General features: G+C 44.9%; 1 protein-coding gene across 1 annotated transcript in view; it reads right to left on the reverse strand.

Moving 5' to 3' along the window:
- The window catches only part of LAP3 (leucine aminopeptidase 3), a 518,160-nt gene that overhangs the window by 207,179 nt on the left and 287,941 nt on the right, over nt 1-23,040 (reverse strand). Inside the window, exon 6 of the mRNA XM_069631910.1 lies at nt 19,449-19,619. Coding sequence (XP_069488011.1) covers nt 19,449-19,619 — 171 coding nt within the window. The remainder of the gene's footprint in view (nt 1-19,448; nt 19,620-23,040) is intronic.

Consider the following 23,040-nt stretch of genomic DNA (forward strand, 5'->3'; position numbering starts at 1 on the left):
GTTTACTGTTAGACTGAACATTGTGGCTGTTTTTCTTTTCACTAATATTTTTGAGATTGTATGTGTATTTGACACATGACCCAATAAAAAGATTTTCAAAATGTTATAAATCAAATTCAATTCTATTCTCTATGCTGCATACACGTTTTGTATGTATTTGTTATTTCCTAGGTTTGTAAAGTGACTAATCATTTTGATCGTCTAAATTCGGTTATTAGGTTCAATCTCACCCTCTCGGGGTCTTTCTCCTGGTCTCTGGTAACCACTCGTGCATTATTGGGTTCAGATTCACACCCTCTGTGTATTTCTCTTGTTTTCTGGTCTTTGGTAATCCCTTGTGGGTTAATGGTTTCGGGATCACTCCCTTGAGTTTTTCTCTTGTTCTCCGCTATGTAGTAACCCCATGCAGGTTACTGGGTTCAGGCTCACCCCCCCTCAGGATGTTTCTCTTGGTCTCTGGTATTTTGTTGCCCCATAATGGCCCTTGGATACTTTATCCCCTTTCTATTCGTACTTTATTCTTTCTTCAGCGTGTTCTGCGTTCCTGCTGATCTGGGTTGCTCTTCGCTGTGGAGACCACCACTCCTATAGTATAGGAAAAGCGCTTCCCGGGTCGTCTGTTCCCAAGGTGTGCTCCTTCATCCAGGTTGCCATCGTTTGGTCACGCTGGTAAGTTGCGTCGGTGCCGGTTCTGTCTCTTCGTGTCGGAGACCTCGGCATCTGGGGCACTCGGCCCTCCTAGGCTTGGCTGTGTTCCATGGGTTCTATGCCTCTTTGCAATGAGAGACAACGCCATTGGTTCGGAGTTTCAGGTTAGCCGGGGAGGGTCAGCAACCAAACCAAGCACATTTAAAAAGGGGCGTGTACATTTGTATTTTGAAATCCTTGTCCTCTGTGTCAGAGGTTACCCCCGTGAGATCCTGCTTGCCCGGTCCCCTAGGGAGGGTTTTGCATGGCAGGATCACCTCCCTAATCCCAAAGGGTTGGCTCTTCATTGGCGAGAAGAAACAAACTCCCTGGAGTTGACATTTGACTGGTTGGCTCCCCTCTACCGGAGCTCCTACCAGCTTTAGTATCTACTATGACAACTGAAGTTAAAAAAGCGAGACAGGAATGTGTGGGTTATTCGAGTGAGGTCAGAGGAGGTGGCAGATCAAGAGAGCAGTAGGAGGAAGGACAGTGCACTGGAGTTTGGGTGAGTTTTGGAGAATAGGTGCAGTTGGTTGGTTAGAGCAAGTGGTACGAGTGTGGTACAAGTGTGTGTCGAGTGTGCCATAGAAGTGTAGCGAGTGGAGAGGGGCAAATAGTAATGGAATGGAGAGGGGGGAAGTAGTAGGATAGTGGAGAGGGGGGGAGCAGTTGTGGAGAGGTGGAATAGTAGTGGAGGGCAAAAGTAGAAGTGGAGAGGAGTAGAAGTAGAGAGGGGGAGAAAGGAAATGGAGTGGAGAAAGTAGTAGCATGAAGAGTGACGGGAGAGAGTAAGAGTAACCTTGGAGGGTGGAGGTAGGGAGTAGCAAAAGAGACATTGGAGTGTCAAAAAGAGGAAGCAGCAGGAGCAAATGTGGGTGGAGTTGGCAGAAGTGGAATAGCGAGAGGATAGAACTGCAGCAAGCAATAAGGAGAGTAAGAGCAAGAGAGGAAGACGAGAGGGCCCGATTCATGGAACGTTTAGCGCAGTGCAAAGTAACTTTGCACTCGTGCAAAGTGACATTGCACTACCAATGAACAACCTAATTCACAGCAGGGAAAAGTGTATTTGCACTGCAAAAATACATTTTGCGCCACTCTGTGAATTAGGGTGTTTGATGGCAGTGCAAAGTCACTTTGCACTGCGCTAAAGGTTCCATGAATTGGCCCAGAGTGTGGCCAGTGTGTCTGCAAGACATCTCTCATAACCCCCAAGAAATAACCAACGATAGTGTAGGGTCATCCTTGGGAGATTCGATATATAAGGAGATTGCTTTTAGACCCACCTCAACCGAAAGGCACAACTTCGACTGTAGGGGTCAATAAGCATGAGACAGTAAACTAGGGTCAAGGGGTGCAACCGCTGCCGATGGGGAGAGAAAACGTAGTGCCCTGCCAAATATTCTAATAAAAACCCTTGAACCACTTATCAGAGTTGGTGTGTTAGTTAGGCCATCTGTGACAATGGCTTTGAAGCTGCACTCTAATCCACACACTACTTGAACATGTGCCAATGCTGCAGACCTATTTCTTCTCAATTAAGCAGTAAAGTATAGTTTGGCACTACTTATCAGAAAAAAAAAAACTTTGCTTCGTATAAACAATAGGTTTACACTAGGGTAAACATTTGTAAAATGCCACATACTTGGTAGGATTAAATATAAGCGAGGGGTCAGAAATGTGAGGCAGACAACTTTGTGAAGGTTTTTCAAAAGAGACAGTTTATTCAACTCAAAAAGACTTTGATAAACGCCTCACTATCCCTACCCTGATGAGGATTTCCCTGCCTAAACTAAAGGAAACACTAACAAAAGGAACTGTCCCTCACACCTGTACATACAACAAATCAACACAACATCTGGTAATTCCGAGAGAACAAAATCAGCAGTTACATTCAAGATCAAGTAACTGTTTCTCCTTGTAACCTAGGTGAATCTCCCTTCCCCAGATTCAATCAGGATTTCAACCGACAGTTCAAAAGAATAAGGAAATTCCATCTTGCAACTAAGTTCCAATAAGTCTTTCAACTGAATTTTACCAATAGTTCAAAGGATTCACTACTTCTTTGGTCTCCCCACTTGAAGTAGAGAGTTCTACACAACATTTCGTCAAATTATAAGGAAGTTTCCACAGTTCATCAAAAAAAGGCTTCCGTCAGAATAATTCTGTAATAGTTCACAACATACTTGCATCAGCAATGTTGATTTCTCAGGATGTTTTCCACAATGATTCAAAATTCACTTTTGTGGACTTGCCACTTCAACACTTTCCACCACACCACAGTACTTCATTACTTTTGCCTGGTCCACTCTCACCTGCTATGCCTATACTACAAGGTTCCTTGTCCTGATGTACTCCCCTGCCAGGACTAGCAAAACTATTACTACTATTTCTACAAGTACTCCGTTTGGTTTAGTTTTATCTCCATACAACTCAAAAATTCTTATAATTTGATGAACAACAATGTGGACTACTTTTTTAGGGAAAACATGAGATACATTGGTGCTCTTTGTTCCACACTCTTGACCGACGCATACAATGCAGGTTAAGCGCCTCTCCTCCTGAACATACAATGTCAGAAGGGCAGCCTTCTTGCCAATCTGGATTACCCCCTCTTGCATTAAACAAGTGTTGGCAAGGGCTTTTTCTAACTTCTGCTCCTCTTAGGTAATTGTTATTTAAGTTAGTTCCCTCCATTGCCTCTCTCTTCCTCTGACAATAGGGTTTACAAAAAACTTGTTTCTTAATTGTTCCCTCTTGGCTTTCGCAATGGTTATTTGTTTCTAGCAATATTGCCCCTTGTACTGTTGGTAATTGTTCTAACCTTTAAACTCACAATGCTAGTCTGCTGGCCAAGCTTTTATGCTGCCACATTCTCCACTTTACATGTGCTTGTTATGTAAAAGGATCATCTTTCTGCTTTACATTAGTTTGAGATGCTTCAAACTTTACTTCTTTTCTATTAGTTCGATATCCTATCCAAAAGTCCTGTTAGAGGCCAGCGGTCAGTTACATAGCGCTCTGGGGTCGCAACGCACAAGTGAACTCACCGGGTTTGCTGTGCGTGTCTGCTTGCCACCTTTTCTCAGCTTCTTTTGCTCCAGGCGAACAACCTGGAAAACAGCCTTGCTTAGTTTTCCGTGGTCCGCACTGAGCAAAACTGGAGCGTTCCGTGCTCCAAAGGTTCTCTGGTGCTCGCCTGCCACTGGAGTCTGCTTTGCTGGGGGAGGCTTCTTCACTTCATGCGTCCCGCTACCTCTGCAACCATGATTTTCAAGGGGAAAGCTGGTACAATGTACACTTCCTGGTGCACGATCTCTGCACCTCAAGTCTCTGAAGGAAAAGACACTCTCAGAACCGGCATCCATACTGCAAGCCACAGCGGTTCTGGTGTCTCTTAGTTCCTTCAGTTGCAATTTAGGAGCTACTGCAACCATTGCACCTTCCATTGCTACTCTGCTCTATGGCCTGTACCTGAGGGGGCCTTTTATGCCTCCCAGATACCCTCAGGTGTGGGTCATTAACCCTATTAACTGCAACTGGCAATCTAGAGCCTCTGCATCCCTCTTCTTTGTCCCAGTCCTTTTAGCATTATGGGCCTTGAAGTCCCCAATGTTTAAGGCACCTTTTTCCACAATTTCAATCTTCCAATAAGCTATTAGATTTATTATTAAAAGGGATTCCCCATCTGTCCTGTTCTGCTCCCCCGCCCCCACCATGTGATCCTCCGTTAGACCACCATCCCAGGGTCAGGATCAGGAAGAGTCTGCCTTTCCCTAGCCACATCAGATGGGTCCCAGGCCAGGTTTTCTGGGGCAATCATCTCAGATTCATCACATAGATTATATCACATGCAGACGATTCATCATTACAAGTTTATCCTCTCTAAATACGAATGGTTGTATTTTACTATACTTGTTTTTTTAATTGTTTTGGTTGAATTGAATCAACCTTTCAAACAGTTACAGTTTAAGAAATAACTTACATTATTCACCAAATAAAAAATTACGAAGGAACATAAAAAGGACAAAAGCATATCAACATCAATATATCGCTTGTAGCTAAATTATTGGTGATCACAATGATATAATTTAGACCTCATTACTTATCTAATACAGGCACATCGTTCTTGTTTCCTAAATGCAGACTTTCCAAAAAATGTATTGTTGCTATTTGAATTCGAAGAAAAGAGCTATTCAATATCACTTACCAACATTGATCCATTTCCAAACTGCCCAAATGTTTGCTATGTCTTGTAAAATGTGTTCTTCTAGAAGCCCCCAACTCAGGACATTGAGTAATCAGATGTTCTAGAGTTTCTTGCATTGCCGGGTTTTGAAAAAGCGACCTATTATATTGTGCTGCAAGTAGCTTACGCTTTGTTTGTAGGTCTTTAGTTGGTCAAATATTAAAGCGTAAAAGTAAAATTGCAGATCAATATTTTACTGAGGGGGCTCTAATAAGATAAGCTGGAAGTAGACACATTTTTTTCGGCTGAAAACCATGTAAATCCCCATCTACATAAAGCAAGCACATTTCAAACATCTTTTATCCAATCCATGTTGTAAATTTGGCCTTTTGCCTTATCTGGATTATTAATCAAAATCTCAATAGTCTCAATCTCAAGATTACTATACTTCTACTTTGTGCCATTAATGAAATTTGAGGAAAGCTCCAGGGTATGTTTTAAAACTCATAGAATGTGGTAGTTCAATGATGCAGATAAAATAGTATGGCATCTCCAGAGACAGGTTCAATTTATGTTCTAATATTTTAGCGCCATCTACCAAGCTAATTTGAAATGGCTTAAGAGTCTGATTTACTAACTTAATATATTCATTTTTGTAAATCAAGAAATAAAGGGGTTGAAAGGGGGCGGGTCTGAGTTTCTGAAGAAGGGTTTTCCATAAACACTGAAAGTGCATGAATGCAATATTGCAGGCCATCAAACGTAAATGAAACAACATTACTTCATTTGTTTTTACATTATGTAATTGAAACTGTAATTTAAACACAACTGAGAAATTTTGTTTACGCAGATTTGTGTATGGGATACATTACTCACCGTAATCGTATTTCTGATGCTTGTATCTGCTTAGATTCACATGCTGTGCATAGGCCGACATCTAGTGGAAGCTGCAGAGTATTACAGTTTGTTTTTCGAAACTCAAAAATGGGCGTCGACACAGGGCGTGCCAGTAATACTATCCCTAGTGTGACGTCCACTGTACCCAAGATCCCTCACGCGTCTAGGATCCTCAGATTGTATTTTTTCTGACATGAGGTAGCATGAGGAGTAGCGCGAGTACAGATAATCCAAGCAGATAGACAGAAAGGTAAGACTACAAGCAATCATGCGCCTTCTCTCGGAGGGGAGGAAGGGTGGGTCGCATGTGAATCTAAGCAGATACAAGCATCAGAAATACGATTACGGTGAGTAATGTATCCCTTCTGAGGCTTGTGGAATCTGCTTAGATCACATGCTGTGCATAGATTAGCGAGCAGTACCTGAAGGAGGTGGGATGTGAGAAGGGTCATGAGCAAATAAGTGTCTTAGAACCGCTTGTCCCACTTGTTTATCTGCCTTGGAATGGGTGTCAATGCAGTAATGCTGAGTAAAAGTGTGAATAGAGCTCCAAGTAGGTGCTTTGCAAATGGTGTCAACGGGTACATTTGCAATGAAATCCAGAGTGGCCCCAATGCCTCTAGTAGAGTGGGCTCTTGGCGTGAAAGGCAGTGTTATTTCAGAGAGTGAGTAACACAGCTGGATACAGTTAATAATCCACTTCGAGATGGCACCTTTAGAGACGCGATCCCCCTCTCTGCCTGTAGCTACGGAGACAAACAGCTGATCTGTTTTTCTTAGCGGTCTGGTTTTATTTACGTAGTAGAGGACCTCCCTACGCACATCTAGGGTGTGTAGTTTGACCTCAGCCGAGCTTTGCGGGTCCTGGAAGAAAGCCGGAAGCTCGAATGACTGGTTTACATGGAATTTTGATATAAATTTAGGTGAGAACCTAGGGTGTGTGCGTAAAACCAGTTTGTCTTTATGGACAGTAAAGAAGGGATCCTGCACTGACAGCCTTAATTTCACTGACCCTTCTTATAGAAGTAATAGCTACTAAGAAGGCCGTTTTATAAGTCAGGTGTTTGAGACTGCTTTTATGCATGGGTTGGAAAGGGGGGCCCATGAGCTTGGCTAGCACCACATTAAGGTCCCACCCTGGTGGTGGGTTTGAAATAGGAGGGTGAAGTCTCTTTACTCCTTCCATGAAGGCTTTAACTACTGGTACTTTCCACCACGAAACCTTGCTATGGGAAGTGGTGTAAGCCGACAGGGCTGCCAGCTGTACTTTCAGTGAGTTAAAAACCAATCCTGCATCTAGCAGGTGGAGCATGTATGTAACAATAGTGGAAGGAGTGCAATCAACCGGGTTGATTTGTCTACTCTGGCACCAGATAACGAGCCTCTTGCACTTGTCAAAGTAACAGTGCCTTGTGTTTGGTTTCCTAGATTCCTTTAGGGTGTCCATACACCTCTGTGGCAAATTGAGATGTCCAAACTCTATGACCTCAGGAGCCATGCTGCCAGGTTCATTGAGTTGGGTTGCTGGTGCACTGTTTGACCTTGGTGCTGGGACAGTAGGTTGTACCAGGCTGGAAGTTTGATGGGCTCGCACACCGCCATCCTGCGTAGGTGTGGGAACCACGGTTGTCTTGCCCACATGGGAGCAACTAGGACGAGCGTCATCGATTCCCTGTTCATCTTGTTCACCACTTTCCTGATGAGGAGTTGGTGGAAAAGCGTACGCAAACATCCCTGACCAGTTCATCCACAGGGCGTTCCCCTGGGAGTCTGGTTGGGGGAACCTGGATGCAAATCCTGGGCATTGTCTGTTTTCGCTTGTGGCGAATAAGTCTATAGTGGGGAAACCCCACTGAGAGAAGATATCTTCTACGACCTCTCTGTGTAGAACCCATTCGTGTTCCTCTGGGAGGGAGTCTCTGCTCAGAGCATCCGCTAGGGAATTGAGCTCCCCTGGAACCTGGAACATGTTGTGATGACAGGAAGATGTTCCGTCTGAGTGCCCATATCCAGATTTTCTGGGCAAGCTTGGACAGATTTGGCGAGCGAGTCCCTCCTTGCTTGTTCAGGTAGAACATGGCTGTTGTGCTGTCCGTCCGGATTTGCACTGACAGGTTTAGTAGGTGAGGCTCGAACGCCTGAAGCGCTCTGAATACTGCCAGAAGCTCTAGCAGGTTGATGTGGTTCTTGGCCACTGAGGGAGACCAGAGACCCCGAGCTGTGTGGTGGAGATGGTGAGCTCCCCACCCCGTCAGACATGCATCTGTAGTAACTACTGCCTGTCCTTCGGGATCGTAAAAAGGTTTCCCCTGTGCGAGATTCTCTCTTGTCCACCAGTGAAGGCTTTGTACCAGTGTTGGCGAAACGACCGCTAGATCGTCCCACTGACCACTTGCCTGAGACCACTGTTTCGCCAACCATTACTGCATGGGACGCATGCGCAGGCGCGCGTGGGGGACCAGGTAAATACATGACGCCATCATGCCCAGTAAACGCATTGCTTTGCGTACCGTTATTTGTTGACCGGACTGATAATGCGGAATTTGCAGTAGTATATTCCGAATTCTTTCTTCTGAAGGAAAAGTCAACCCCTCTTGGGTATCTAGGATTGCTCCTAGGAATTGTTTTGAGGTGCTTGGCACCAGGCTTGACTTTTTCTCGTTGATTGAGAAGCCTAACTTGTGGAGGAGGTCGATAGTCCTTTGAATGTTTGTCCTGCAAATTCCTGGAGTTTCCCCCGTTATGAGCCAGTCGTCCAGATAAGGGTACACTGGGATTGTCTCTCTGCGTAGGTGTGCAGCCGCCACCGCCAGTACCTTGGTGAATACCCTTGGTGCTGAAGCTATCCCGAAGGGCAGTACCTTGAATTGGTAGTGTCGACTGTCCACCTTGAAGCGCAAGTACTTTCTGTGCGCTAGGAACATGGAAATATGAAAATAAGCATCTTTCATATCCAAGGTTGCCATGTAATCCCCCTTCTTTAGGAGGGGGATTACCTCTTGTAGCGTGGCCATACGAAATTTTTGGGGCTTGACATACTTGTTGGCAGGCCGTAAATCCAATACTGGGCGCATTGTCAAATCTTTCTTTGGCACAAGGAAGTAAGTTGAATAAATACCCTTGTTTACCTGGTGTCCCGGGACGAGTTCTATCGCGTCCTTTTCTAGCAGAATGGCGATCTCCTCGAGGAGAATCTTCTGATGTTCTAGGGAGTGTATTCTTTGTCGTGGAGGATGGTTCCGGGGACGCTGCAGTAGCTCTATACAATATCCTGTGGATACTGTTGACAGCACCCATCTGTCTGATGTGATCCCTTCCCAAGCCTGTGTGAAGTTGGAAATGCGTCCCCCTACTGGGGTTGCGTGAGAAGGGACCCTGAACTGAGCGTCACTGCTTTGGTGGAGGCGTGCCGCCTCCTTTGCTGGGGCTGCCTCTGCCTTTACCACGACCTCTCCTATTACCCCTGCCGTAACCCTGGGTAGACTGTTGGTTGTTGTTCCACTGTGTACCCTGCCCCTGGGAATAGTTAGATCCTCTCTGGGAATTTTGGCCGCGTGGGCGACGAAAATTACTATTCCCTCTCTGGTTAGGGGGTTTATTGGTTAACTGGCCAAGGGACTTGAGTGTTTCGTATTCGTCCTTGGCATTTTTCAGTGCGTCTTCGACCGCCTTACCAAACAACAGATCGGTTTCCACCGGTTTGTCCAACAATGATGCCTGGGTTTCTGCCTTAAAACCAGACTGACGTAACCACGCATGTCTTTTGATAACACTGCCCTCCGCTATCAATCTGCCTGCGTTGTCCGCGGCGTCGAAGGTTGCTTTCAAAATGCAACCAGACACGGTTCTACCCTCTGCGGAAATCCGAGCTAACTGGCCCTTTAAAGGTTCAGGAGCAGAGGCTATGAGTGCCGCGACTTCTTCCCACTGATGGCAGTTGTAGCTGGCCAACAGGGTGGTGGAGTTAGCAATCCTTGCTTGATAGGCGGACGTTGAGGCTACTTTCCTGCCGAAACCGTATAGTTTTTTGCTCTCCTTGTCGGGAGGAGCTTCGGACGATGACAAGGGTGTTCCAGCCCTCTTACGAGTGTTGGTGACAACTAGGGAGTCTGGCTTCAGATGTCCTCTTATATAGAGAGGGTCAGACTGGGCCGCCCTGAAAAGTTTTTCAACCCTGGGATTGACTGCTCTGGTGAGGTTCGGGTTCACCAGGGACGGATCTATTCTCCGCTGAATGGACTTAAGGATAGGGATGGTCTGGGCAACAGGCCTCCTTTCTCCCACTAACTCTTCTGCGAAGTCCCTTTCCCCCTGGACACCGTGGGTGTCAATGTGGAAATGCTCTGCTGCGCGAGCGAGAACCTCATTTAGGAGGGGTTGGTTATCGACCGGGGAGTCGGTAACCGGGGCTTCGTTCTCTACCGGGGAATCTACTCTGTATGTTTCAGGGTCCTCCTCTTCTTCTTCCTGGTCCTCATCATCCCCATAGTAGCCCGTCCCGGTTTGCTCTTCTATCATACCAAATTCTTGGCCCTCACCAAAGGAAGCCTCTCCTTGATACCGTGAGTATGGTCTTGCGTAAGGCTGTACCTCGAAGGGTTCTGACCTCATCGGAGTTTCAAACCGGGGCTTTTTACTCGGGGGGATAGGATCAGTAGAGCCTGAGGGTGTGGCCCCTTGTGGATCATACGAGAGGAAATGTTCTGGATTTTTATCATAAAAATCAGCCAAAGAAGACATTCTTGACATGACCCTATCTATGTCTTCACTGGACCATTTTTTGGAACTGGGAATGACTCTCTCAGCAAGTCTATGGGATTTATCTTGAGTAGCTTTGCTGGTTGTAGACCTATCAGCAGACCTGGTTTTGTCTTTCTGTTTAGGAGGAGTGGAGTGTTTCACAGGTGTGGAAGAATGTACAGGTAGTTTCTTCTGCTGTTTTTCCCCCTCCCCGTGTGTGGAAAAATGTTTTTCCTGTCCTTTAGTGGAGTTTTTCGACGCCTGGCGTCGAGGATCGGGGGTGGTGTCCCTGTCCTTCGAGCGTGGGGCCTCGCTGGCTTTAACTGCGGGCTCTGACTCCTGGAGCGCGGCCTGGGGGTGGAAGTCGTCTTCGTCTTCCGACGATCGAACTTCTGTTAGCCTAGGGAGCGAGGCACTCTTGGCAAGAGTGGATGATTGCCTGGAGTCATGCAGCGATCTTGATCGAGAGCGCCCAGAGGACACCGAATCGGACCGTTCTGTTTGTGCCTCTTTCCGAGAACTCGACGTCGTCGAGTCTCGGTTGGACTTAGTGTGTTTAGTGTGTGTAGTATGTGAAGCGCTTGTGTCGCCGGGGGTCTTCCCCATAGCCGCCCTGCCGGACGACCCTCCGAGGTCAGGGACCTGCGCTCGGCTGTCTTTCGACGCCGTAATGCCCTCGCCGTCCGAAAGTACGGCGTCGCTGCCATCGCTGAAGGCGCCCTCCGCTGCCATGGCCGCCTGCCTGGCGTGGTGGGCCCAACGCTTCGTCGAACGGTCCTTAAGTGTCTTAGGTTTAAACATACTACACGCTCTGCAGTTCGCTTCGGGGTGGTCCCTCGGCAAGCAGAGATTGCACGTGGCGTGCCTGTCGACCCAAGGGTATTTGCGATTGCACTTGGGGCAGAATTGAAAAGGGGTACCCTCCATACGCACCTTGAGGCAGCGGGCAGTTAAGTGTAGGAAATGTATAAGGTGTACCTATATACCAAGAGTGTAGAGTATGTACCACCCCCCACTCTCCCTACTTGCAGGGCCGAGGCCAGAGGCTTTCCAAGGCCCGGGCCGAAGCCAGCAGCCTTCCGAGGCCCAAATCCGTCGTGCAGCAGCCGACGGTCGATTTCTTCTCCAGCCGGCGTCGAGTGTCGAAGTTCGACGTTGGGGTGGGGAAGGATGTCAATAGATTAATCTTTTAAATTTTTAGCAAAAGTATGGCTAAGGCCAGGGGACTCCGCAAAATGCTTCCGACCAGTATGGCGGAAAAAAACAATCTGAGGATCCTAGACGCGTGAAGGATTTTGGGTACAGTGGACGTCACACTAGGGATAGTATTACTGGCACGCCCTGTGTCGACGCCCATTTTCGAGTTTTGAAAAACAAACTGTAATACTCCGCAGCTTCCACTAGATGTCGGCCTATGCACAGCATGTGATCTAAGCAGATTCCACAAGCCTCAGAAATATATATATATATATATATTTTGAAAAGTACAGTTAGCCAGATGGACTGCACTCCCAGAGCAGCCAGAGAATAAAAGTGCTCTGCAGCGGATTCAAGGAAGCAGCACAGCAAATTCCAATTAACACACATATATACTTTGATTAGAAGTTTTTAAAAAAAATTATATAACTATAGATCAAGTGTACTAAGTGACAATAACAGTTATTCGTTTATTTTGAAGAAGTTATTTGTATTAAAGGTACTCAAAATTCTGCTTGTATGAATTACAATGCTTTTTCTTTTTTGGAATCATTTTAGTCCCAAGCATAATAATGTTTCTAATACTTATTAAAAACTGAAGTTATTTAGATACTGCACGCAAGTGCTACAGAGTTTCTAAAGAGTATTTTGATTGCTTTACATAACCATGACTTTAGGCTATAAGTCCCTATTTGTGTTGGCACCAATGCTTCAATTTGAATAACAATTTTAATTTATTAGGATAAAGGAGTGCAAACCTTATCTATAGTGATGAATCCGATGGAGTCATCACTATTTCTCCGGTGGTGCCTCCTCCCGTGTGGCCAGGGAACAGCAGCCGGTACCAGATTCCTGACTCTGGGGGCGGCCACATGAGGGAGGATATGTCCTCAGGAGATATCATGACTCCATCAAATGAAACATGGTATACCCTTTCCTTTCTGAAGATGCACCTCCGACTCACCATGCTCTAATATCCTATGTTAATACCTTCCCTCTTCCACCCATGGAGAGTAGTAAAAGTCTTTTGTTACACTCCAAAGGCCAACTCGCAAAATCTAACCGGCCTTGTAAAATTATGAACACCTTCCCCAATTCCACACACACTTCTTCCAAACCTAGTTTGTTTTCAGGAAGGGACTACTATTCCCATAATCCCCACAACACTGGAAAGAGGGGCGAAGTAAGGCAGAGCACGTGAATCCAGGAGCGCAGGCAGCGCTCTAGTGGCAGCGAGCGCACACCTGTTCCCGGGACATTTAAATCACTGAAGCAAGGTGCAAACGCAATCTCCGGTAGAACTAACGCCTGGAAGAAAGTCAGTGGACCCAACCGGCTGGGAACCTAGAGGCTGCTGGAAGCAGATGACACGCAGAGATAACGCCAGAAGCCAGTGGAGGGATCCTGGGCATTTGCCGGCATCTGAGAACATCGCTTTGCTCACTGGAATCCCATGCGAAGCAGACGAGCGCAGTGGAAGCCTCAGGAAGCAGGAAAACAGTGGATAAATGGTTGTGAAGCAGAAAGCAGCAGCAGACCATCAACAACGGACTGCAGAAGAAACGAAAAAAGCCTTCAAGAACCGGCGAGTCCACAAATGGACAGAGTGGAACACTGGGGCGTGTTGGCAGCCATGACAAACTGAGAAAATTATACATGGAGAAACCAAGAGAGAAAAGAAGCTGTTTATGAAACTCAAGAGAGAAAGACTGAAAGAGCAATTTCCTAAGAGGAGAGACTTTCAAGTTTGTCAATGCATGTTGCAAGCATATAAGAGACACCAAACAGGTAATATATAAGAGCTCAAGTAGATTAGCCAATAAGACTAAAAAGCAGAACCATTAAAAAGGTGGCAGAGTGAGCAGGAGGTACATTTGAGACAAGCCCTGGCAGAAGAGTATACCAGGCAATTGTAAAAGTGTCAGTCCAGAAAGGCTGGCAGGAGAGTATACCAGGAAGTCGCAAATGTATAAAAGAAATCCTAGTATGGAAATAAACCAGGTAAGTTGGTGGCGAATAAGATACAAGAAAGAGTCAGCAGGCTGTGTTGGTTTAAGAGACTGAGGAGCCCAAACCTGAAAGATGAACATGTTAGATAAAGTAACTGCATAAAAGTTAAAAGGCAAAACAGCTTTGTGAATTACCTGTGGATGTGGGTAAAGAACAGTTAAATGAAGTCCTGAGAAGGATATATCAGGACTATTTAAAGGATGCGGTATGCAAAAAAAGAAAAGGTCTGGGAAGGGAAAGCAACCACCCTCTGGGATCAAACCCTCTAACCCGAAGAGACCTGTTTTGGTGAAAATAGAAACCTCCTTTTGTATACAGTGAAGTTGTCATGCACAAGGATGGGAGCAATCCAGGGTAGAGAAAACCATCCTTTAAAGCCAAGATACTTGAGAACTTGTATGCCGATAACTTTTGTTGTGACTCAAAGCAACACCAAGAATTATTATTTGTAACTCAAGAAAGTGACGAAGAATCCAAGGGAAGGGAAGAACCCTCTGGAGCAGATATACCTAATCCTTGAAAGACACTTGGAGTTATACATTTTTCTTCCCTTTTTTGAACATTCACAAAACACTCAAAGCCAAAGACACTATCCTTTTCACTTTAGATCTCATTCGTTTAGAACGCGAGGGTCAGAATAGTACTTGGCACAGGATGGTTTTGTTTTGGACATTCTGACACCAACAGATCCTTGGTTTTGAGCTTAGGGTGGGGGAACTCTGCTAGTGCAGGGACAGTGAGGCTTTTCCTCAACCCCTTTTATGTTCTAATAAAAGTCTTTGGCCAAAATCACGTCTAACTTGTGCCCAAATATCATTCTTGATTCCTCATAGTATGCTTATCAAACTATCATTAGGTCTGGTCGAAGAGCACAGCTCTCTGAGGCAGACAATGCTGTGGAGGTAAAGGGGTGTTTTGCTAAATTTAGTGATGGACCATTAACTCCATCAATTACGGTAGACATCCAGCAATGGCATTTCACATGTCCTTAATCAAGAGTGCATTTTTAGACTCTCAAACTCTGGTTTCCCTGTTTCATATCTTCCTCACTCAGAGAAATCTATGCTGCACAGCCTGTACTAATGGTTAGGCAGGAATCAGTCAACCACTGGGTGCAAGTCTCCCCTCATGGAATGAAATAACCATCAAGTACAGGTTTTAGACAAAGGAAAAGCTCTTTGCGAGTTTCACACCGCAGATCACAGCATCACTTATTGTGTATCAGTACTACACCTCAAAGCAATCTCACTAATACGGGTAACACACCACTTTGAAGGAGCACAATGAGGTCTCACATTCTTTTCAATACTGAAATCAGTATTAACACTTGTAAAACATAATCTTTTAATGTAAAGAACTTTGAAGAAAGCACACTAGTAATCAAAAACTAGTTTCCCTGTAAAAGCAGCTAATTTCGCCTGTATGGTGTAAATTATACCTAGGCAGCAATGATGTGCCGCCTATCTAGAAAGGGAAAGCAGAGAATCTTCAACCAACTATCTCACCTCTTAATTAATAACATTCATAATACATCACACTATTGTTGTGATATCTTTGTGGGCAATCAAAGCACAAATCGTGAAAAAGACTACATTCAAAATGGACTATACTGGCAAGACCCAAGCCACAGCCAAAGGGTCCATAGTGAGAATGGTCAAAATGGAATGGAAATGAAGGAACTTAACAAATATTTCTGGAATGGTTTTTGACGGCGAGCTATACATGGGGATTACATTACAAGAATTATTATTGTTATGGTATTTATTAAGCACATACCTAGCTTCAGGAAGCAACATAATGATTCACAATGATAGGGGGAAGAAAAAAGTGAGGCAAGCAGAGCAAAAGGAGCAGGGAGCAAACGCAGGAAGGCAGGCAATTGGCAGCAGGTGATGTACAAGCAACCAGGAGAGGAAACAGTGGAGCAGCAGATCATACAGACTAAGGCAAGGTGGGGAAGTGGAGGGTGTGTGGAACTAGATGTTAGGGAGGAGCCATTCCTTGAAGAGGGAGGTATTTAACTCCCGCCTGACTTGTAGAGGCGACGGGGCGTGTCTGACGTTGACAGGGAGGAGGTTCTAGAGTCTTGGGGCATAGACACGGAATGACGATCTTCTGGTTCTTTCCTTCCTGCACCGGCACATGTTCTTACTTCTGGTGGATCGTAGGCCTACGTTGATGTAGAGTTTCTCAGTGAGGTAGCTTGGGGACATCAGGGTGACAGCCTTATAGACGAAGCAACAGAATTTGAAGAGGATATAGGCTATGCAGTGTGAGCCAGTGCAGCTCGACGAGGGTTGGAGTGATGCGGTTGAATTTGCAGTCCTTTGATGAGTCATGCTGTTGCATGCAGGATATATGATATGATAGTTTATTTATATAGCGCCTATACACAATGTGTTTCAAAGCACTTTGAGGCAAGGGAGGGAACAAGGGAAAATACAACCACATTCTTACAGGCCATGAACAGTAAGGATGTGAAATTAACTATCGTACTCGGCCTGATGACATTTCAGATAGTGCAAGAGCTAAGACAAAGATAAGGGACACATCTCAGGGGTGCCAGGGTAGTCGCTGGAAGGCCTTCCAAAAGGGTACTGCACCATTCAGGTGGGAGAGGAGCAAGACTGGGACAGTGGATCTGAAGTTATTTTCTGGGATGAAGGGCTTCATTTTCCACAGGAGAGAAAGTTGTTACTAAGCCGTTTTTGTCTTCCTTGATATGTGCTGTTTGAAGGCGAAGTGTCTGTTGAGGTCGAACCCAGTGGCTTGGCGCAGGTGGCCAGCTGGGGTCTAAAACACGGGAGGTTGACAGTAGAGAGCAGTAGGAATTGGAGAAGCTGAGCTTCAGGTAAGCGCTGGACATACAGGAATTGATCAATGGGAGGCACGGCATGAGGATGTCGGGGTCTTCGATGGAGAACAGCTTGAGGTAGATGCCCGTCTGTCATCTGCGTATTGGTGGATGTGGATTTTTTGTGGAGCCAGAAGGGCTTGGAGCAGTTCCATGTAAGGATTGAAGATCACTAGGGAGAGGATGGATCCTTGCCGGGCGCCAGAGGTGACGGGTAGAATTGGTGATCTGGAGGAATCTATTTGTACTAAATGCGGGCGATCGAACCAGCTGAATACGATCTTACTAATCCCCATGCAACGATGCAGATTGTCGGTGAGTGTCTGGTAGTATATTGTGTCAAATGCTGCTGAGAGGTCAAAGAACCAGGAGGCAAGGATGGCTATCATCAAGTGCATCGTTCATCATCTTGATGGTAATTGTAGAATGTATGCAGTTTTGATACTTTAAGCCAACATGATGCTACTCCTACTGGATGTTTTTTACATCCATAGATGGAGTATATGTATCCTTACCAATGCCTAAAATACTTCTAATTGAATAGGTAGGTAAACATAATTTTACCATTTTTTGTAATTTCAATTAACTGCCAAGGAATATAGAATTTCCCATACGTTTTACAATTACAACAATAAATGTTTTTTGTCTCTTCTACAGAACAAGGAATGACCTGAACCTGGTTTTGATGTTAATACAGCTGCAACATAACCCAAGATTTCTTAGCTTCAATAACCCTTAAAAAAGGATTTACAATGCGACTATAAGAAAAGACGTAGCTGAAACCGGTTGACCATTTGCAACATGGATAGCGCTATCAATTATTAGATCCTGTGTTCCCTATTTCAAGAATATGTTCTTTCATGAGGAACGTGAACGAGGGCAGCATTAAGTATTGAATGTCCATTATTTCCACTCCATTTTGACCACTCATACTACGGACACTGGCTGTGGCTTGGGTTTTGCGAGTATAGTACATTTTCATGTATTCCTTTTCACCATTTGGTGTGTCAAGGCCCACATAGATAATACAACAAGTGTGTGATGTATTATGAATTGTATCATTTGCATGCTGGCTGAGGCGTGAGTTTGCTGTAGTTTCTCTCCTTTACCTTTCCTAGATAGGCAGCACATCATCACTGCCTAGGGATAATCTACACCATACAGGAAAGTTAATTTCTTCTATAGGAAAGCTAGTTCGTGATTGCTGGAAATTTCTTTGCATACAAAGGGGATTATTTTTCACATGTGTTATCACTAATATGAGTGTCACACTTCAGTCTCCGTCACTGGGTGTATATTTTATACCTCAGAGTAGAATCTAATTGGTTTGCGAATCTTGGTTCTAAAAGCACAGTTTCACTCGGGAAACTGTAAATGGATGACAGTCTTATTTCTGGGAGAAGTTTCTTCCATTGGGTGTGAATCTTACTACTGATAACTGTCTCAGAGTGCAAATAATAGCTAAGAGCCTCACTCGGGTAAGAGTTTGCATCTGTACATAACAGTCCCACCTTTTGGGTGACGGTCTCGAGCCCTGCACCAAAGTCTCACTAGTATTACTCATTAAGCAGAAGCTTTAAACCTCGTGAGGTGAGTGAGTTTAGTTTATGGTTGTTTGTCTTCATCTACACCAAAGGATCCCCATGTCAATAGAGACAGTAAAAGATTTTAATTCTGCCCTGCCAAGAATTCCTTATATGAACATTGTATTACTATTTATTTGGCCCAGTGATGCCCAAAAATTAAAGATACACACGGTTTATGTATGTCACTATCGGTGAGCATCGGGAACTCTATAAATGTATAAGCTCCCGGGAGAGTACAATGTATTTTACATAGATATGACTGGATTAACATGCAGGAACCTTTCCATTCTTATCCTTCATTGTCGGACAGAGTGAACATACAAAATTAGGAGTCTTAGCACCGTTTCTTAGTATCTATCCTGATAGATGTGCACAATCTACTTTTCTTCAATTCCATTGGCATCTGCTTGCCTCGAAGCAAAGATTGGCCCATTATGGTGGAATTTATGTGGCACATGACTGTTGTCGATTCTGTAACCTAGTTCCGGAGTCAGTTAAACACTGGTTGTTGCACTCTAAATAACTGGTAAATTTGCGGTCTGCTTATTTTAGAAAGTTCTCAAATTTTAACACAGGAGACGCAGACAATCAAATATGGTCCTTTTGTCTTGCTGGGCGAACGATATCAATAGAAATTGCTGTAACAGGTTTTGTTAAATCCCTGAAATTGGAAATCTATACACTGGAGTAGAGGGTGGCTGCTCGATGATTGATTCTGGATCTATGTTTTATCTTACTGTTATCTTATTGTTTTATATTTTATTAGGGCGTTTGGAAAACTTGACGATAAATCTTTTGTCCTTTTAATGATATGTATGTTTTTGTCATTCACTCGTTGGTTGTATGCAATTAAAAAACGTGAGATGGCTATATGAAATGTACTGATGTCTCGGAATATATTGCATAATTGTATGTTTTAGACTATTACTTGGAATGCAATTTATTAAAAAGGTTGCATTTTTTGTGTTTCAACCATACCATAAAATAGAAAAATTATAAAATAGACACAGTAAAAGGTCTGCATGCCTATTGTAAAATGATGAAATGTGTGGCTTGTGTGAAACCTTAGAACTGCCTAGTTGTATAGATACATTAAGCAGTTCTATGTCCCAAGCTTCCATACATTTTAAAAATAAGCGAGTGCGGGCATCCAGAAAAACAGCCCGAGCATTCACATTGGGGCAGATGGAATTTCTCTCAGTTACCATTACGAATTGTAAAACATAAAGTACCTATTTACAATTCCAAGCGTTTAAAAGTGATCTACTTACAGACAATTAAAACTTACCTTATGTGAACTTTGGCATTGCTATTAACTTGAACCGCACTAAGCCTCTCCTCAATCAACTCTGCAAACATTGTAGGTGTAAGGCGATTTGCTGGCGTTTCCATTAGGTAGCGTGCCAGGTTTTGACCCTCTGCATACAGAACCCCTTTGTGCCAGGCTTCATTATCAGATCTGAAGGAGTAAAGAGTCGCATTTTAATCATTACAAGTTTAACATATCTTTATCATTACATAGAGAGGCAGAACAGCAGAGAACAAAAGAATTCCTGTTCGGCTCTGTGGCCCAACTACATCCTGTACTACAATTGACGCATGCATGCTAATGTTATTACAGGTAACAAGTAGGACATTTATCAGAGGGAACCGTTTTGCCAAAAGACCAAAGCTCAAACACGTGGAAAGAGAAGAAAGCACAAAAGGTAAAGACCGAACAACAAAGCTTGATTGGAACAGCATTGTTTAAGAAATGTACAGTTTACATCAGCAATAGCAACATATAGGATAGAATGCTCATGGGAATGTACAAACTGAACAGGATGTAGGGAGCAGAAACATTGACATTGCAGAATATGTTTAGAAAATAATATTGTATGTAATAAACGTTCATTTTGAAACATGTTCCATCAAATGCATACACTCAGATATAACATGTTAATCAATAACCCCAGACAGCATTTGGTATAGAACATATACAATCTATTAAAATCAACAAAGCAGTAAATACAGGAACTATCAACCCCTTTTCGAAAAATATCAGATTCTTGGGGATGTTCTTAAAAAGCCCATCAGTATCCAAGCTATAACAGGCATCTCGACTCTTAGCAAAAAGAGTAATGCTGGTTTACACTGCCTAGATTTAAGTGTCAAGATTAAGAAGTGTTGACGAATTTGCACATCACATGGGTAAAAAAAAAAAAAAAAAGCTATAAGTCTTCATTTGCTGCAAATGCATCAAGTTTGATGAAGCAGCCTGTTTACTTTGCAGTAATCCCATTCAGTCATATATTATTGAAACATGCTCTAGTATTAAGGGGCGCACTCATTCATCTTCGGCCATGACAAATATCCAGGTAGCTGACCATCAAGCAAAGTTATCTGCATCCTATTAGCGGGTTTCAGGATTTCAAGTTGTTCTCTTTCCATGGTGTGTCCTAATTGCAAATCGAATAGAATTGTATTCGACACCATGCTCTAAATACCTGCAGTATTTATTTTATTTATGGAGTACATATAATGCACCTATATGCAATGTGCTTCGTGGCACAACAAGACAAGAGGGTGGGGGGACAGCGAGGACAAAACAAAATTGATCCTACTAGGCCTTGTGACATTCAGATCGTGAATCGCGAGTGCGCCAGAGAAGGCTAAGTGGACAGAGCCAGGGGAAAGCAGAGTGCAAGGAGAGGAAGGTCCATGAGCTAAGTGCGAGGTAAGGGGCTGGAAGGGCTACAATGGTCTAGGCCCAGCCAAGCTAGTGCGGGTGGAGGCAGCCAGAAGGGCAAGTGCAGGTTGAGGGAGGAGGTTGGGTGGGGAGGGGGGTCTAGGGAGACCAAGTGCAGGGGAAGACTGGACTAGGGGGGATTGGTGTCCTGTAAGACTCTGAAGGAACCAAGCAGCCAGTCAAGAGGCAGACAGGAATATTAGCAGGAGAGGGATGGAAGAAGAGACAAGGAAGGTCTTGAGAAGGTGTCGGAACTTAAGGAGATCTGGCTCAAGTCTGGGAGGGGTTGGGAGGTGTAGCAAGGCCATTCTAGAGGGAGGTACCTGCAGAGGAGAGAGATCTAACGCCCCACTCTCTGCTTGGAAAAACGTCTGATCTGCAGAGAGTTAGAGCTAGATGACCAAAGGGCTACAGCAGGGAGGTATTTAGGGAGAGAGTTGGATGTAGTGGGTCCCAGAAAGCCATGTGGATGATGCAGAGGGTCCTAAAGTTTTTCCTTGCAACCAGGAGCCAGTGGAGAGATTTTACGCCGGGAGAGATGCAGAGAGAGATTTTACACCGGAAGAGAAAGAGAAAGAGAAACGCACACCGAGGTTTTTTGCCTCAAAGGAGGGTGAGGTGAGGGGGCTCATGGAGGGCGGACAGAGTGTGGGAGGGAAAGAGGGAGCAGGGGTTCCCAATGGGAAGGATCTCCATCTTGCTGGCATTAAGGCAGAGATCATTAGCAGTGCACCATGGACGAACAGCAGATAGGCAGTCAGAAATAAGAGAGGGAGAGGGGCAGGGGGAAGCAGAGGAGGGAAGCTTGAAGGAGAGCTGCGTGTCATCCACATAACATTGGAAGTTAGGAGAGAAGGTTGAGATCAAATGGGCTAGAGGGGCCAGGTAGATGTTGAAAAGCCAAGGCAAGATGATAGAGCCCTGAGGGACACTGCAGGTGGAGAGTGAAGTCAAGAGTCAAGAAGGATGATAACGGAAGCAGAGCTGGAATTGAGATTAGAAAGCAAGTCTTCACGGGTGTTCATGAGAGCAGATACTGTGCCTCTGGCAGCTCTGAAGACGGACTGGTGGCCCTGGAGACAACCAACAGATTTAGTGTGGTGGATAAGCTGGGAGATGCCCAGCCTCTCCAGGGGTCTACCCAGGAAGGGGATAATGGAGATAGGGCGGTATTTTGCCAGAAAGGACTGGTTGGCAGAAGGCATTTTGAGGAGAGGGTGCGCAAGTGAGTGCTTGAGGAGAGAGGGGAAAGATCCAGTGGAAAAGGAGTGATAGCAGAAATAAGCCAAGGCTGGAGCAAGGGAGACAATGTTGTCCTTGATAGTTCTGGAGGAGCAGGGGAGCACCTGTTGGGATGAGATGTTCATTATGGAAATAGGAAGCAAAACTGCCAACCTGAAAAGATTGCTTTATAAAGTTTGACGAATCCTTTGGTGGTGAGGCTGCTACCGATGGTCCCTCTGAGGGTGGTACTCAGCGGGTGGATCTCATGCAGAGGGTTCCCCCTATGGGACTAGCGACGACTGAACGCAGTATGCCCAAGACAAATCCCCATCAACCTCAGCCTCCTACCCCACATAGAGTCCCACAATCCCACACACTTCCATGCATCTTAGTAAAACAGAAGAACTGGCCTCCCTAGAAAGTACTGGGACATGGAAGAGTAGGGATTTCCTCTGGGAGTTACCTACAGAGACTGGGATGAAGAAGAACACAAGAAACCCACTTGGGAGTAATAACAGCAATACAGAGACGAGGAGGAGGCATGGAACGGCCCACGGAACCAACATGAGCGCTCCAGTCAATACGAATCATACAGGTACACTCCAAGCATAAAAAGGGAAGAAGGATTTTACGACCTGTTAGATCCTTCCACAAGGTGCCAGAAAATTCAAATGCGGCTGTGGAAACAGACACCAGGCGCGCAGGAGTGGAGACACTTGGCCGCAGGCATAAGCACCCCTGATAGAACCACTGGATTGACCAGAGCAGGAAGTGGAAAGAAGGACAACCAGATGACAACGGGAGCTGGTTTGCGCTGGGAGCTGCAAGCACATCGTCAAAGAAGAAAGGAATGCTATGAGGATGCCGTGGTCTCCGGAACAGCCGTGAGAGACCAAAAAATGGGAGAGGCCCACGGACAACCGGAGGT

The sequence above is a fragment of the Ambystoma mexicanum genome, chromosome 6q (genome assembly GCF_040938575.1).
Source record: "Ambystoma mexicanum isolate Mex_15411 chromosome 6q, UKY_AmexF1_1, whole genome shotgun sequence".
In the NCBI taxonomy this organism is placed as follows: domain Eukaryota; kingdom Metazoa; phylum Chordata; class Amphibia; order Caudata; family Ambystomatidae; genus Ambystoma; species Ambystoma mexicanum.